We start from the raw sequence: 15160 nt of genomic DNA on the forward strand, positions 1-15160 counted from the left end.
ATTCCTGTCCACATGCTTATTGACGCTTTCAAAAAACTCTAATAGGTTAGTGAGACAGGACCTACCCTTACAGAAAACATGTTGGGTTTTGCCCAGCAGACCTTGCCCTTCTATATGCTTGACAATTCATTCCAAGGGGCCATTTATAGGACCATACGCAAACTGTGCGTTCAAACGGAATTCTCTTAGCAATTTTCATTGCTGTAGATGTTGCAGCTGACAAACCACACCAGTCATAATATTTGTTTCTGGAATGGAAAATGGTAACAAGAGGTATAAACGTTTTAAATGAATCAGCAGCTTTCTTTGTCAGATTGGGAGCTGCAACAGTAGACATTTCTAAGAGAGCTTCAGTTCCACATACTCCTTAACAGGCCTATAATAGCTCATGGTACAAGACCGTTAAACTATTTGGTCACTTTAGATGTGCTTTAATTATTATAAGGCCTCAGTGTCCTTAATCAGATGTGTAGGAATCAAATGTGTGGGTGCATGAATTGTCATTATAATGTGCCCTATTTATTTGAAAAGTGAGAAGTCAGTCACATCACAGAAAGAGGAGCTGATTCCTACCTTTGTTCTTCTCCACTATTATAAATACTGCAAGGTATGCTTTGCCAGCTTATGTTGATAAGCCATAGCTGATATACCTGTTGACTCTGCTCTTGTTTAGACTCCAGGGCTGGAAAGAAATGTGAAAGAAATTCTAAATGGGGGTGGGGGACGAAAGGCAGGGTATATCCTTCCTCTCCTTGTGGCTAAGTTTGGAGTGTTCCTCAGACGGAAGAGGCTCCATGCTTAACTTAGCAGAGCAATAGGATACAACTACCTGTATTTTATGAGATGTTATGGAAAGCTTGAAGTCTAAATAGATAGCAAAGAATAGGCTCCTCTCTATTTGTCATTGAAGGTGAACTGTGTGTAGGTTTGCCACACTAAATATCTTTAATAAGGAAGTTATTGGCTATTTTAATTTTAACTCATTAGAGTGTTAGGGGGGGAAATCCTTTAATTCTCAGTTTTGGAGGGAAGAAATGTTACAGTGGCAGAGAAGGAACTTCAACAAGGTATCATCTAAGGCAGGGGTCCCCAATGTGGCTTCTCTGGTTTCCACTAGATGTTTTTAGAAAGTAGGCAGGGTCAGGTGGGGCTTTTGTCCAGTTTGGCTTCTGATTGGCTGCACAGATTTTTTAAAAGTTGCTTCGGCAGCCACTGCCACCATAATACAAGGGTCTTCATGTGTCACTAAAGGTAAGCTGTGTGTATGCTAGAAAATATTTTAATGCAGTATGTTAATTTTCAGAGGCATCCTGTTAAACAGAGCTTCTGCCTGAAATGCTGAAGAGTCATTATTAGTGCTATGCATGACCTCACTCCTTGATATTTTGTGATTGGCTGTGCCTCTTGTGGCAAGCAGTTTATGGTTGTTTGTTCCTCCTACGGCAGCCATTTTGCAGTTGTGCCCAGCACAGTGTCAGAAGTTCTGGAGGCCTCACTTCAAAAAGGATGTGGACAGAATCCAGTGGGTACAGAGGACAGTGATGAGCCCAAGCCCTATGAGGAAAGGCTGAGAGAGTTGATAATGTTCCATTTGGAGAAGAGGAGGTTGAGGGGAGACATGATTGCTCTCTTTAAGTATTTGAAGGGCTGTCACTTAGAGGAGGGCAGGGATCTGTTCCTGTTGGCAGCAGAGGATAGGACTCGCAATAATGGGTTTAAATTGCTGGATGTTAGCGGGGATTTACAGTAAGAGTTGTTTGACAGTTACCTAGGGAGGTGATGGACTCCCCCTCACTGGCAGTCTTTAAGCAGAGACTGGACAAACACATGTCAGGGATGCCCTAGGCTGATCCTGCATTAAGCAGGGGGTTGGACTAGATAGCCTGTATGGCCCCTTCCCACTCTATGATTCTGTGATCTAGAACTTCAAAGGTGTCTGCAGGCTCAGAAAGGTTTGGAACCACTGATCTAAGGGGACTCTTTACCAAAGAACCCATAAAATAGGGTTGGCTGGCTGCTCAGGCAACACAAAATTAGTAAAGAAGTTTTATGTGAGCTGGGTGGCTTATATTGGGTTTTTCTTGTTGGTGGTCCAGGCCATCAGTTGGCCATAAAACTGACTGTATTACTGTGGGGCCCTGACCTGGATCAAGTTAGCCTGATTTCATCAGATCTCAGAAGCTAAGCAGGGTCAGCTCTGGTTAGTATTTGGATGGGAGGCCACCAAAAAACACCAGGGATATGACTCTGAGGCAGGCAATGGCAAACTACCTCCAAACGTCTCTTGCCTTGAAAACATTATGGGGTCGCCATAAGTCAACCGTGACTTGACAGAACAAACGAAAAATCTCCTTGAGATCATTCTGCATAGTTTACAATGTTGTTCAGGATAACGAAGAATAAATGGATGTAATTGTTTAACTTATATGCCGTATAAGTCCATGCCACATGGCAAGGCTCATTTGAAACTGATGGGATTTTCAGAGCATATTAAGAAAATCTCCATCCCACTGAGCTTGCTAAAGCCTTCAGGTGCATATAAAGTAGCTGTTTCTTTTGGCTAAAGTAAACTAACTTCTATTGCTATTAATACTTGACGGCTTCTTATGGTAGGTAGGCTGAAAAACTTGTTCCAGGAGATCTGCATAATAATTGTAAAGACAATAGGTAGCATTCAAACCTCATTTTCTGCAACAGAAGGGTGCTTCTGCTGACAGGGAGTTACCACACTTGTATTCCCACCAATGTATTAATAGTTTGAAAACGTTATAAAAAATACTGTTCGCATTTTGTTTGGCCCCTTTAGTTCTGAAGACGTCTTCCAACCATTTATTAGCCATGGTATCCAAAAACCCTTTTAAAGCGATGTTTTTTATAACATTTTCAAACTCTTAATACATTGCTGGGAATACTAAGTGCGGTAACCCCCAAAGGAGGAATGCATAGTCACCCATTCTCATTGTAGTCTCCCACATAAATCCACAGTGCTATTTCTGGGGCAGCATTTCATGGGTGTGGTTGGCTAGAGTGAGAGGGGCAAGCTAGGAAAGCTCTATTTTGGATCCAGCACAATCGGTTGGTTAGTTGGTTGATTGGTTGGTCTTGCCGTAAAGTTGTTGAAATTCTCTTCCTCAAAAACAGTCCAGAGAATTATGCAGTTAACACTGTATGCCCAGAAAACTTATTTCTTCAACAGCAGCTCCTCACACTATACTGTAAATAGCTTTCGGGATTCTCAAGGCACTATGCAATGCAGGAACTGCTATTAGAAGAAAAAAGACAAAAAAGCCCGGAGGGTATATGGGAGACTTTTGGTATCTCAAAGGGATCTCTTTTGACTGTGGGATGTGTCTGTAATAAAGATTTGTCTTTGTGTCTTCAGTGCAGTCCCGCATGGGACTGCGCAGGCCGGCCGCGGAGATTGTTCTTCTAAACTTCTAGAAGCTTTTGAGTGCCAAAGAGCGCTCCCCCCCCCCCATGGCTGTCTCTATGGCGATTCCACCGAAACAGTCACGTGATAACGGGCAGGGACAGCACTTCTCCCTCAGTTCTTCCTTCATCGCCATGGAGGTTGAATGTCTTCTGTGCAAGCGTTTACTGTTCTTCTGAGATAAAACCTCTCAAAGAGTAAAGAAAGAATATTAAAACAATTTGAATCAGGATGGTCTTGTTTAAGACGTGTGCTAAATGCAGCTTCAAAATAGCTCAAAATGATGAGCATTTTGACTGTGCTGCCTCTGTGAGGGGCACATTCCTGAAACATGTCAGGCCTGCCATTGCCTCACCCCAAAGGCTAGGCAGGGGAAGGCAGATTGTCTGAAGGCTTCCCTCTGAGAGAAGCCCCTCACCAACATTGATTATTTATTTATTTTCTCACATTTATAATCCGCCTTCCTCAGTCAAGACCAGGCTCGGTGATTCACATAAAATAGATTATAAGATAAAAACCAGCCCGTACAGCCACTAACCTACATCCAAAAGGCACCGCTAATCTGAAATAAAGCCACAGTGAAAAACCTGCTGCATTACACATCCCCCCAAAATATGATGATTCCCCGGGGGGGGGGGTGAGCAGGGTAGGGAGGTCTAAGGAGGGGCCCCCAAAATTAGCCCATACTCCATCAGTGGCTTCTGTGCCTGTGGCCATGTTGACACCCCAGCTCAGCCTGAATCGGCTACAAAAAGAGCTGCTTTGGAGCCCCAGTCAAAAAGTCAAAGAAATCCAAAGATGCCAAGAAGCTGAAACTGCGATCGTCTCGACTTCAGGAGACTTCACTGCCTCGACCTTCCGGCTTGGCAGAATTGACTCACCCGATGGAAGCCCCTCAGCACTGAAAAACACTTCGACACCATAGTCCGTCTCAGAGTCAGCGTTCGCCTTGGCGCTGAAACTCTCCTTCACCTCCAGGACACAGCCCGCTGCCAGTTAGGGGTCGGAGCCCAGTCCCAGGCTCACGCCATTCACCTTGACGTCGAGCATCGCTGTCGAGGCGGGAAAGTCCTGATCTTTCCATTCATCCCAGGACTCCCTCTCCGTCTTTGGGATGCGACTCCTCGCCATCCTCTGGGGCAGATGATTATGAAGTGCCCTCACAGTACCCTTGTTTTGGGGAGGAAACCATCACTTACTCTCCTCGCCCTCCTTGGTGAATTGCTCCCCAACCACCACATCCTCCAACCCATCATCACCCACCCTCCTTGAGTCATGAAGACGGGGCTTCAATATAAGCTCAGTGGGGTCTTTGTTAGGGAGGGAGCTGTTTTTTTATTCCAACACCCTCCTCCTTAGGCAATGCATTCCTACTGCAGTAGACATCAGGCCTCTTTTATGCTTTTCCCTCATTCCCATTGATACAAAAAACGATAGCAAAGGCCAAAGCAGAGGGCATCTCCATGATTCTTGTAGCCCCCTTTTGACCGAGAAGGATCTGGTTCCCCACATTGTGGAACCTTGCTCGGGAGGTTCACATCACACTGCCTCTTCAAGAGGACCTAATCACAGTGAGTCATCTCAGACATTACGATCTCCCCTGTCTGCGCCTAACTGTGTGGCTGCTTCATTCATAGCTCAGGATGTTGACAGGGTTGCTGAGATTTTCCTTGCTGCTAGGAAACCTTCCACACGCAAGTAGAATAGTTTTATCTCATAGGCGACCGCAGAGTGTCTTTGTCCCTACTCCTGTCCTTTAAGAGATATCTTTCGTTTCCTACTACTTCTGAAGGGCAAGAGTTTAGCTGCCTACCACCTCACTAAAAGTGAATTTGGCTGGCATCTGAGCCTGCCATGATGAGGGTTCCTCTTGTTTTTTCTGACCCACAGTCCAAGCGTTTTCTTAAAGACGTGTAAGTTGTACCCAGTTGTACACACCCCACCTGTTTGGAGGCTGTCTCTAGTGTTGATGCATGTTATACATAAATCCTTTGAACCGTTAGCCACGATTGATTTGTGTTTTTGTCTTACAAAGTAGCTTTTCTAGTTGCCATTACTTTGGCCAGAAGAGTGAAAGAACTTCCTTCCCTCTGTTGTTACCCCCCCCCTTACCCAATTCCATAAAGTGGTGCTTCAGCCAGGTTTACAGTTTTGCCCCAGGTTGTCTCTCAGTTCCACCTGTCCCAGGGCATTGTTCTCCCAGTTTTCCCCAGTCACCTGCAGAGCAAGCTCTACATAACTTTGATGTTAGGTGGGCCCTGTTATTTTATTTAGATCACACAAAATCATTTAGACAAGACAATAGTTTGTTTTAAGGGCTCAAAGAAGGGTAAAGCTGCTTCATCCCAAACTATATCAAGGTGGGTGGTCTCAGTCATTAGACTCGCTTAGGCTTTGGCTAAGCAAGTGTGCCCAGTTCAGTTTAGGGCCCATTCCATGAGAGCTCAAGCCTCTTCAGCCGCTTTCTTCGCCAGGGTAGATCTTCAGGAAATTTGCAAGGCTGCAACCTGGTCCAGTCCATCCATGTTCCTTCAGCACTACGTGATCAACATGAATTCTCGGCAAGTTGCAGCTGTCAGGAGAATCGTTTTGCAGTCATTATTTCGATGACCAGCCCACACCTGCCTCCATGGTAAGAGAACTTGCTCTACTCCCATGTGGGACTTTACTGAAGACACAAAGATGAAATCAGTGTTGCACTTACCTATAACTGTTGTTCATTGAGTGTCTTCTGTGCAGGCACGCATCCCTCACTCCTTTCCTCACTGTGGGCTGTTTTCTATAATCTCATTTTGTCTGCCTTCACGGCGGCAAAGGGAGAACTGAGGAAGAAGCGCAGTCCCCGCCCCTTATCTTGTGACCGTTTAGGTGGGAATTGCCACAGAGACAGCCGTGGCTGGGGGAGTGCTCCTTTGGTGCTCAAAAGCTTCTAGAAGCTTAGAAGAAAGATCTCCTTGGCCGGCCTGCGCATGTACAGTCCCATGTGTGCCTGAACAGAAGACACTCAACGAACAACAGTTACAGGTAAGGGCAACACTGTTATTTTGTAATTAAAGCATCTTAAAGAGTTCCATAAACTAAAATTATTTATTTGTGAAATTTGCCTTTCAAATACAATTAAGTAAATATGAACTTTTAAACGTTTCTTGTAGAAACTCAATGCAAAACAGCATGAAGGTCTGTGTCAACATTGTAAAGAAGTCTTAGAATGGCGTGTGAAATTCAACAAGTACAAACCACTAACTAAGCCTAAAAAATGGTGAGTGAATGTTATTATTCCGTAGCTGTTACCCAGTAAAATAATGTATGCAGGTTTATGGAGACAGCTTCAACTTTTTCTGTACTTGATACACAGAATGTTTTCTTGTGCCTGGGCTGGGGGTTTGTGCTTTTCAAAGTGTTTTGACTAGAATATGCAGTTATGCAATGTTTTGAATTTATAGTCTTAGAATAATAGATGCCGCCTTCAATATATAATACAGTTCGATTTGGTAAAAGGATATTGTGAATGTCTGTAACTTATACCTTTACTTGGCAGTTAATGGATTTCTTTCTTCCTGTGACATGTATCATAATTTTTTCTTCATGGGTCGATGTGGAACACTTACCCTTTTATTTTCTGGTTGTGGGTTGTTTTACCATAGTTAAAATTATGGGAAAGAAATGTAGATACCTCCAGTTGTGTGTTACATGGATTTGAAAATTAAATGTAAAGAAGTTATAGGTAGTACTATGTTGAGGTAACTATTAAGATGTGAGATTGCCGTTTTACATCAAAACTAGGATTGTCGAGAAACACAAACTAAACTATGACCAATACAGCTCTTTGATCTATCGTAATGATAATTAAGGAAAAAATAAAGTTTATTTATTTAAAAGAAATACAATTAAGTAAATATGAACTTTTAAACGTTTCTTGTAGAAACTCAATGCAAAAAAGCATGAAGGTCTGTGTCAATGTTGTAAAGAAGTCTTAGAATGGCGTGTGAGATGCAACAAGTACAAATCACTAACTAAGCCTAAAAAATGGCAGCTGCTCTAGCTCAGTGGGGTCTGGAGCTAGATGTCAGTATCCACTTGGAATCTGAGGATGAATCTGAGCATTCCTCTATGCCCTCCCCTGAGGACAACGTTGGAGGTCCCTCATCCATCTCTCCAACAGAGGACCTCAGGCTTTACTCAGACCAACTTGTCAGGATGGCCACTCCGTTGAACATTAGTTATGTGCAGTCAGACCCACAGTCTGCTGATCCCATCATGAGAGCGCTTTATGGCACGGACATAGGCCCTATTGCTTTATTTTTGGTTACCAAAGCTTATTCCTCACTGAGGTGATAAAGCTGTGTCAGCTGTTCCACTTCAGGCTGGGGTGGGAGGCGTATGACTGAATATTTCTCCGTATAAAAAAGAAAAATCCTGCACATAGCAACTAACATTTCGGACGGAAGGCTAAGCTAGAAATTTTCCCCTTATTTGTTAGTTTCTGTGCAGTTGGAATGTTTGATACTCACGTGAGCCGCCACCTAAAGCTTAGTCAAGAGGCAGGTTGATCTCTTAACTTTGGTTCCTTGGTTTTATTTGGAAAAATTTTTATTCTGCCTTTTGTTCAATTGATCCTCAAGGTTAAAAAAAAGGTAAAGTTAGTCCCCTGTGCAATCCCTGAGTCATTACTGAACCATGAGGTGATGTCACATCCCGATGTTTACTAGGCAGACTATGTTTACGGTGTGGTTTGCCATTGCCTTCCCCAGTTATCTACACTTTACCCCCAGCAAGCTGAGTACTCGTTCTACCGACCTCGGAAGGATGGAAGGCTGAGTCAACCTTGAACTGGCCACCTGAAACCAACTTCCATCAGTATTGAACTCAGGTCGTGAGCAGAGCTTTGACTGCAGTACTGCAGTTTACCACTCTGCGCCACGGGCCTCCTTGATCTTCAAGGTGCCTTACTATTATAAAGGTTCTACAATAGTGATAGAGGTGGCAGTAATACAAGAAAGATGGCTTTGTATGGAGCTCATCTACTGGCTCGTCTTCAGGTGGTAGAGTAGTGAAGAGAGAAGCTGGTGGAAGGAATGTGATATTAAAGACTCTTCTCACACCTACCAGGTATCCCTGGGGCTGTTGCTGTCATTGCAGGAAGCTCAGAGCAAAATAGCCACTACAGGAACTGGGCTGCCAAGCAAAGCAGCATGGTAGTTGTTGCCTTTAGGAGGCAGGACTTCTCATGCAGGTGGAATATGACTCCCTGCTCATATCTTGGTAGTGAGGAGAGACACCAGGGGCAAGTGATCTTAAAACCTTTCTCCAGGTCTCTGGAGTTTCTTCTACTGTCCTAATGGAGGCTTGTGTGTTGGTTATAACAAGGAGTTTTGGCTCTAACAAGAGCCATATATGAATAAAACCAATTTCCAACATAGGTTCATCATGGGGTAATGTACATAAAAAATATGAGCAGAGCTCATTTTTAGATTCTCCCCTCAATTTCAGACATGTTAGTTAACTGTGGGAAGACTTGAATGCTTGAAAGAGTTGACCCCGTGAACTGCAAAAGAGGACCAAATCAAGTGCAAAGAATAGGCTTTTCTAAGAACGTGCAAGTTCCAACTTGTTTCAGGCAATATAGCCCTCATTCAGCTAAATAGCAAATGGTCATATTGAAAACGTACCAGCTGAGGGATCAGTGTTATGAAGGAGAAGATGAATCTGCTTTTTGTTTGTTTTGGAATCCCAAACAAGTGAAGTAAATTGATGAATATTTTGAACTACACGTAAAGAGAAGGAGCAAAATAACATGTCAGAGAATATTTACCTCACCACAGAGAGACATTTTCATTGAACAGAATACAAAAGATACAAAAATGTCAGAAATTACTAATTTTAGATTTTTTGCTTTACAGTTCATGTCTAATATCGTATGTTCTGAATACAGTTTTTGGTGTTTCAAACATGTATACAATTTTTTTACAGGACAGTGAGAGTTTTCTGATATATCAACCACAGGGTGTTTTTTATGTGCTAAGATATACATCTTCTGTTTCAGGTTTCTGTTATCCTATGCCTTTTATATTGCTTATTCGTTGTCTCATTTTTTGAAATATTTTTTATTTTTAAAGTTACACACACAAAAAACATTAAACATACACTACAGCCTCCTGCGCGCCGGGGGGCCGCCGCCGCCACCTCCTCCAGTGCGCTTCCCCGGCCCAGGAGAGGCCTGCAGGAGCGGCCTGCGCACTGGGGGGGGCCTGCCGCCGCCTCCAGCGCACTTCCCCCAGCCCAGGAGCGGCCTGCGCAGCCTCCTGCGCGCCGGGGGGGCGCCTCCTCCAGCACGCTTCCCCGGCCCAGGAGCGGCCTGCAGGAGGGCCCGAAATTGTTTAAAGAGCCCGAATTTGCCTAATTTATTCGGGAACACCCCGAACTCGCCAAATTCGGCTCCCTGTTTCCCCCCCTTTTTTGAGTTCAGTACAATACGAACCAAAAAACCGCCGAATCGGGGGAAATACGGCTGTTTTTCGGTTCGGGCCGAACCGAATTGACAGCCCTAAGCCGACCCTCGGCTTATACGCGGGTGCCTAATTTTCCCCCATTTTTGGGGTGAAATTAGGCACCTCGGCTTATACGCGGGTCGGCTTATACACAAGTATATACTGTACCTAACACTCAATACACGTTATAGTATTCACAATACACCCAACATACTTACATCTTTGGCCTTTAACATTTTTTCTGGGCAAAGCTAAATAATTTTAAACCTTCTACCTTATTAGGATTATCACTTATAATAGTGGGGAAATAAACACTTTACAAACAATAACAAGACCTTCATCCATCTTCTTTTAGCTCTTATCTTTCAAAACTATTAAATCTATTGCCTTATATAATGAATAGTAACATTTAATGTAAAATGTTTCTCTCTAACCATTTATATCAAAATGCGAAAAATATAGTGTAAGTAGGCTATCCTTTTTAGATGGTTAAAGCTATTATATATATATAATATAGACAGTAGTAACTACACTTTATACTTCTAAAATTGTCTTTCACTTAGTAGTTTTATATCATAGAACACATTATATTTCTCAGGACACATGATCATAATACAGTTTTCATTTCTTGTGAAATTCTTCCAAGGATTTTCCATTCACATAATTAGTCAGCTTGGCCATCACCGCATATTCTGCTAGCTTGTACAGCCAATTATCCAATGTTGGTATTCCTTCCTGTTTCCAGTTGGTGGCAATTGCCACTCTTACAGCGGTAATCATATATCTAAAGAGTTCTTCTCTGCTTTTGTCTATTCCAGATAATTGAATTCCTAGTAGCATTGTTTTTGGGTCCAGCGGCAAGGTGATTTTTAACGTTTTTTTTTTTACTTTCCTGATGCACATCAATCCAAAATTTCTTTACTTTTCTGCAGGTCCACCAGTATTAAAAAAATGTTCCGTGCATGGTTGTCTCATTCTGTTGATTGCATCGACTTATACTATGTAATCTGGTTTGAGTCTCAGTGAGAAAGGCAGGCTATAAATATAGTACTTTTATATTCTTTGTATGTATTTTATATTCTGTATGTAGTATGGTTAGTTTATATTTGAAAATAATCCCATAATGGAGCGTTGTTGTTGTTTTTACCCATACCCTCGAATCTTGCTGTCGAGGGTTTACATCTCTTCTTCTTTGTGGCAACTGATATTTGAAATGGTATCCTAGTTAAAATAACTTTACTTAGCAGATTGGCATGACAGGTAGGTAGTAATCCTTTGTGACAAATATTCTTGTTAACTACTTTTATTGACTTTTGTTTCTCCCTTAATAGTGTGAAATGTCTACAGAAGACTGTCAAGGATTCTTACCACATAGTGTGCAAACCATGTGCTTGTGAACTGGATCTATGTGCTAAGTGTGGGGAAAGAAAAGAAATAGTTACTCGGTAAGCACACTTCAAATTTGGGGAATTTTGTTTGTGTACCTACAGTTCTTATGTCGTTGATTGTTTTATGATAACCACACTGAAAATTGCTCTGGGTTTCACATGTATGTATTTAAGTTATGTGGTCATCGTAATATACATTAAGAATCTGCCTTCAGTCTTAGGATAGGTAAAATGTATACGACAAGCTAGGGAGAGGAAAGGAAATTATATACGTAATTGCTAGCATGATCAAACCGAACTTGTGCTTGGTAACGTAAACTTGTACATTTTGCCCATACATATAACTGGGATGGAACTACTAGATCTGGTTGGTCTGTTTATGGAAGTGGTTACTGAGGAACTCTCCATACATTCTTTTTAGGACTATATTTGTGAAACTGCTATGACTGTTACTTTAAGGTTGTTTGCCTATTGTTCAGTATTTTCCCAGCTATCATACAGCAACATTTTATTGTTGGAGAAACACACTGTTCTCCAAACAAGCATGCAGTGCAGCATGTGGAATGTTGTTGTATGGTAATCTCAGGCATCTGTTGGATGTCCATGCATCACTTGTAGTAAGCAATAGAACTGTCTCATGTGAACTATAGTCTGGGACTATATGTCAACTATAGTCTGGGACATTTTCCAAAATGTGTTGAAATTTGATCATCAGGAAAGTAGCTGCTTATTGCAGTATTATGCTTTTTGAAGGTTTTTCTTCTTCTTCTTTTTAAGTAGCAATCACCAGCAGGAGTATCCTTGGTATCCACATTAAAGCCCTTCAGATCAATGATTAATTTATTTGTTATTCTTTCCTTGTGCTCTTGAATGCTGGTGAGGGGGAGTGCACAGACTTCAGAATGTACATTTCCTAAAAAACAAAACAGTGATCAAGAGGACTATCTTTTCACCTGTACTAAACCTATTTATCAATATTTTCAGTATGTGGGGTATAACAGTGGCAGTACTAGCAGTGGATTGGGGTTTACACAAGTGTAGAGCTATGCCCCCTTTCCTTAAAAAGGTAAAGGTAGTCCCCTGTGCAAGCACCGAGTCATTACTGACCCATGGGGTGACATCACATCCCAACATTTACTAGGCAGACTATGTTTACTGGGTGGTTTGCCATTGCTTTCCCCAGTCATCTACACTTTACCCCCAGCAAGCTGAGTATTCCTTTTACCGACCTCGGAAGGATGGAAGGCTGAGTCAGCCTTGAGCCGGCTACCTGCAACCAACTTCCATCGGGATCAAACTCAGGATGTGAGCAGAGCTTTTGACTACAGTACTGCAGCTAACCACTCTGCGCCACGGGGCCCCTTTCCTTGTAACTTGAAATTCAATGAGAGTACTATTGCCCTAAAATCTCAGTAGCATGTGAGGTTATGCCTGATTCTTAAATAATGGAAACTGTCTTCTGATTTAGTTGCTGGGCTTTTATCATTTAAATATTCTACCTGCAAGTTAATTCCAATCTACTGTTCAGGGAAAAAATGTATTTTGAATACAGTTCAATAAAGCTGTTGTCTGCTTTGGAGTACAGACCTTTAAACAAAATTAAGTAATGTAATGGCATAAAACAGGCGTGTAATAAATCATGCTTTGGGTTTGTCAAATAATGGCTCGCCATAAACACTAAACAGAGAAGAGACACAAAACATGGATCATCTAGAGCAGTGGTTCCCTACCTTTTTTTGACCAGGGGCCACTAGGACTTTTTTGTTCGGTGCAGGGACCCCAAGGTTCAAAATAAAAATTCTGAGAATTTGAAAATAAACTTTAATCATAACTGTTAGTTAAACATTAAACTTAGAATAATATTTGAATATATATTTTTATAATAGAGAACTTTTAATTGAAAATATTAATTTATTATGGGTTTATAACTTTGTTTCGCGGACCTTAATTTAGTTCTTGCGGACCCCTGGGGGTCCACAGACCCCTGGTTGGGAACCAGTGATCTAGAGTATAGCAATGGTTTTTATTATACTTGTACCAGCAGTTTCTCCTTACATACCACAAGGCATTCATTTGATGTTTCTGGGCCAATATGCTTCTCTCTGGTTACTGCAATCAAGTAGAAACCAGTTGGGGTTTTTTTACAGAAGGTTTTGTCCTACTTTGATAACTCAGCCCAAGAGATATTGTTGTGTGTTTTTTTTTGTCTTAGGATTCAGACAAGCCCAGTGATGACTGAGAACCAGCCTGCTGAAAATGATCTGCAAAGGGAGAGCACAGGGGATAACTCTGAGGATGGTGATGAATTAAAGTTAAGTGGTTTGGAAGATGAGGATGGTCTAAATTTACTCGTGCAAGGGATTAAAAATTTGAAACCTGAAAGGATAGAAGTCCAGTGACCTCTTTGAAGAGAAGGTTCTGATATGAATTGAATTTGTTGCTAGAAGACTCTGTGTGTGAGACTGCTGGAGAACTTTGTAGCGAAAGGCTCCTGAAAGTAAAAATAACTGTGCTGAACCAAAACAATGGTTCATCTAGTCCAGCTTCCTGTTTCCAACAGTGACCAATCAGATGTCACAGGGAAGACCACAAGTAGTGCTCTTGGACAACAGCCTTCACCTGCTGACCTCTGTCCAGCATCTGACCATAAGTGGTGTTCTGCATCTAGAAGGGCTCATTTAGTTGTAGTGACCAGTTAGCAGTGATGGATCTATCCTTCATATATCTGCCCGATCTCAAAGCCTGTTCCCACCATCACATCTCATAGCAGGGAGTTTTGCAAGCCAATGGCCTATTATGTGAAACTGTCCTTTCTTTTTTTTCTTCCTGGCAGTTGAATGTAGTTTAGCCCAAACTAATGAGGACATGCTACCTTAAAGTTCTTATTAACAAAATTGGTTAGAGGATTCTATTATTTAATAAACCTTTATTTTACAAAAATGTGAAGTAATGCCTTAAACTTGAGTGTGCTTCTTTCTGTAATCCTCCTGATACCCCCATCATACCCCATGCTACCCTGCTAGCTATTTTGCCAGAACAGCCTCCCCCTCTTTATTAGGCAAGTGACCGCCCTTTTTCAAATTCTTTTTCCTATACTGATTATATTTATCTTATGCATTGTAGCTCCACTTCTTGTACACTTTCAGTCATTGTTACTCTGTAATAAAAACAGCTGGGTCAGAACAGAAGTCCATCTTGAAACAGCGTGTTGTACTACCATTGGTCAGCAAAATGCTATTGGGAAGCCCACCAGCAGTTTCAGTTAAATGGGCAGGAAAATAGTAAAACAAGCAGATGACAGGACTACAAGCTCTTCATATCCTACCTAGTCCATGGGTTCTGACAATATGTTAAACGGCTGTGGCAATAGCAGTGATGCTAGAGAACCAAATGTGAGATCAACATTTTTAGGACCACAGTGGGAGCTGTCTCACTGATCATGGTGAAGTGAGTTTTAGAAATGAACTTTATGGTGGAACCACACTACATTGGGAGAAAGGGGCATCAGCTACACAACTGCTTTCTCTGCTGAGAATAGTTGCTGTGAGAGAGAGTGCTGAATCCCAACTGGGGATAGAGGAGTAAATTTTTTCAGAATGTTTGAAGCCTTGGGGAAACCCAGGTTCATTATTGTGTCTTCTGTGCAGTCCCGCTTGGGACTGTGCAAATGCAGGCCGGCCGCAGAGAAAATATTTCCAAGCTTCTTGAAGCTTCGGAGCACTAGGAGCACTCCCCCTCCCCTCTATCTCGTGCTGAGGGCGGGCTTTTCCCCCCACCCAAACAGTCATGTGACGGAGGGGGGCGAGTGCTCCTTCCCTCAGTTCTCTTTCTCCACCGTGGGGGGAGAACGTGTT

At 42.2% G+C, this 15160-nt stretch overlaps 1 protein-coding gene across 1 annotated transcript in view; it reads left to right on the forward strand.

Moving 5' to 3' along the window:
• The window catches only part of C4H9orf85 (chromosome 4 C9orf85 homolog), a 34706-nt gene extending 20946 nt beyond the window's left edge, over window positions 1-13760 (forward strand). Inside the window, exons 2-4 of the mRNA XM_056848852.1 lie at window positions 6583-6689; window positions 11250-11363; window positions 13519-13760. Coding sequence (XP_056704830.1) covers window positions 6583-6689; window positions 11250-11363; window positions 13519-13705 — 408 coding nt within the window. The 3' untranslated portion in view covers window positions 13706-13760. The remainder of the gene's footprint in view (window positions 1-6582; window positions 6690-11249; window positions 11364-13518) is intronic.
• Window positions 13761-15160: the final 1400 nt, after the last annotated feature.

This window comes from Euleptes europaea, chromosome 4 (genome assembly GCF_029931775.1).
Source record: "Euleptes europaea isolate rEulEur1 chromosome 4, rEulEur1.hap1, whole genome shotgun sequence".
Taxonomy (NCBI): domain Eukaryota; kingdom Metazoa; phylum Chordata; class Lepidosauria; order Squamata; family Sphaerodactylidae; genus Euleptes; species Euleptes europaea.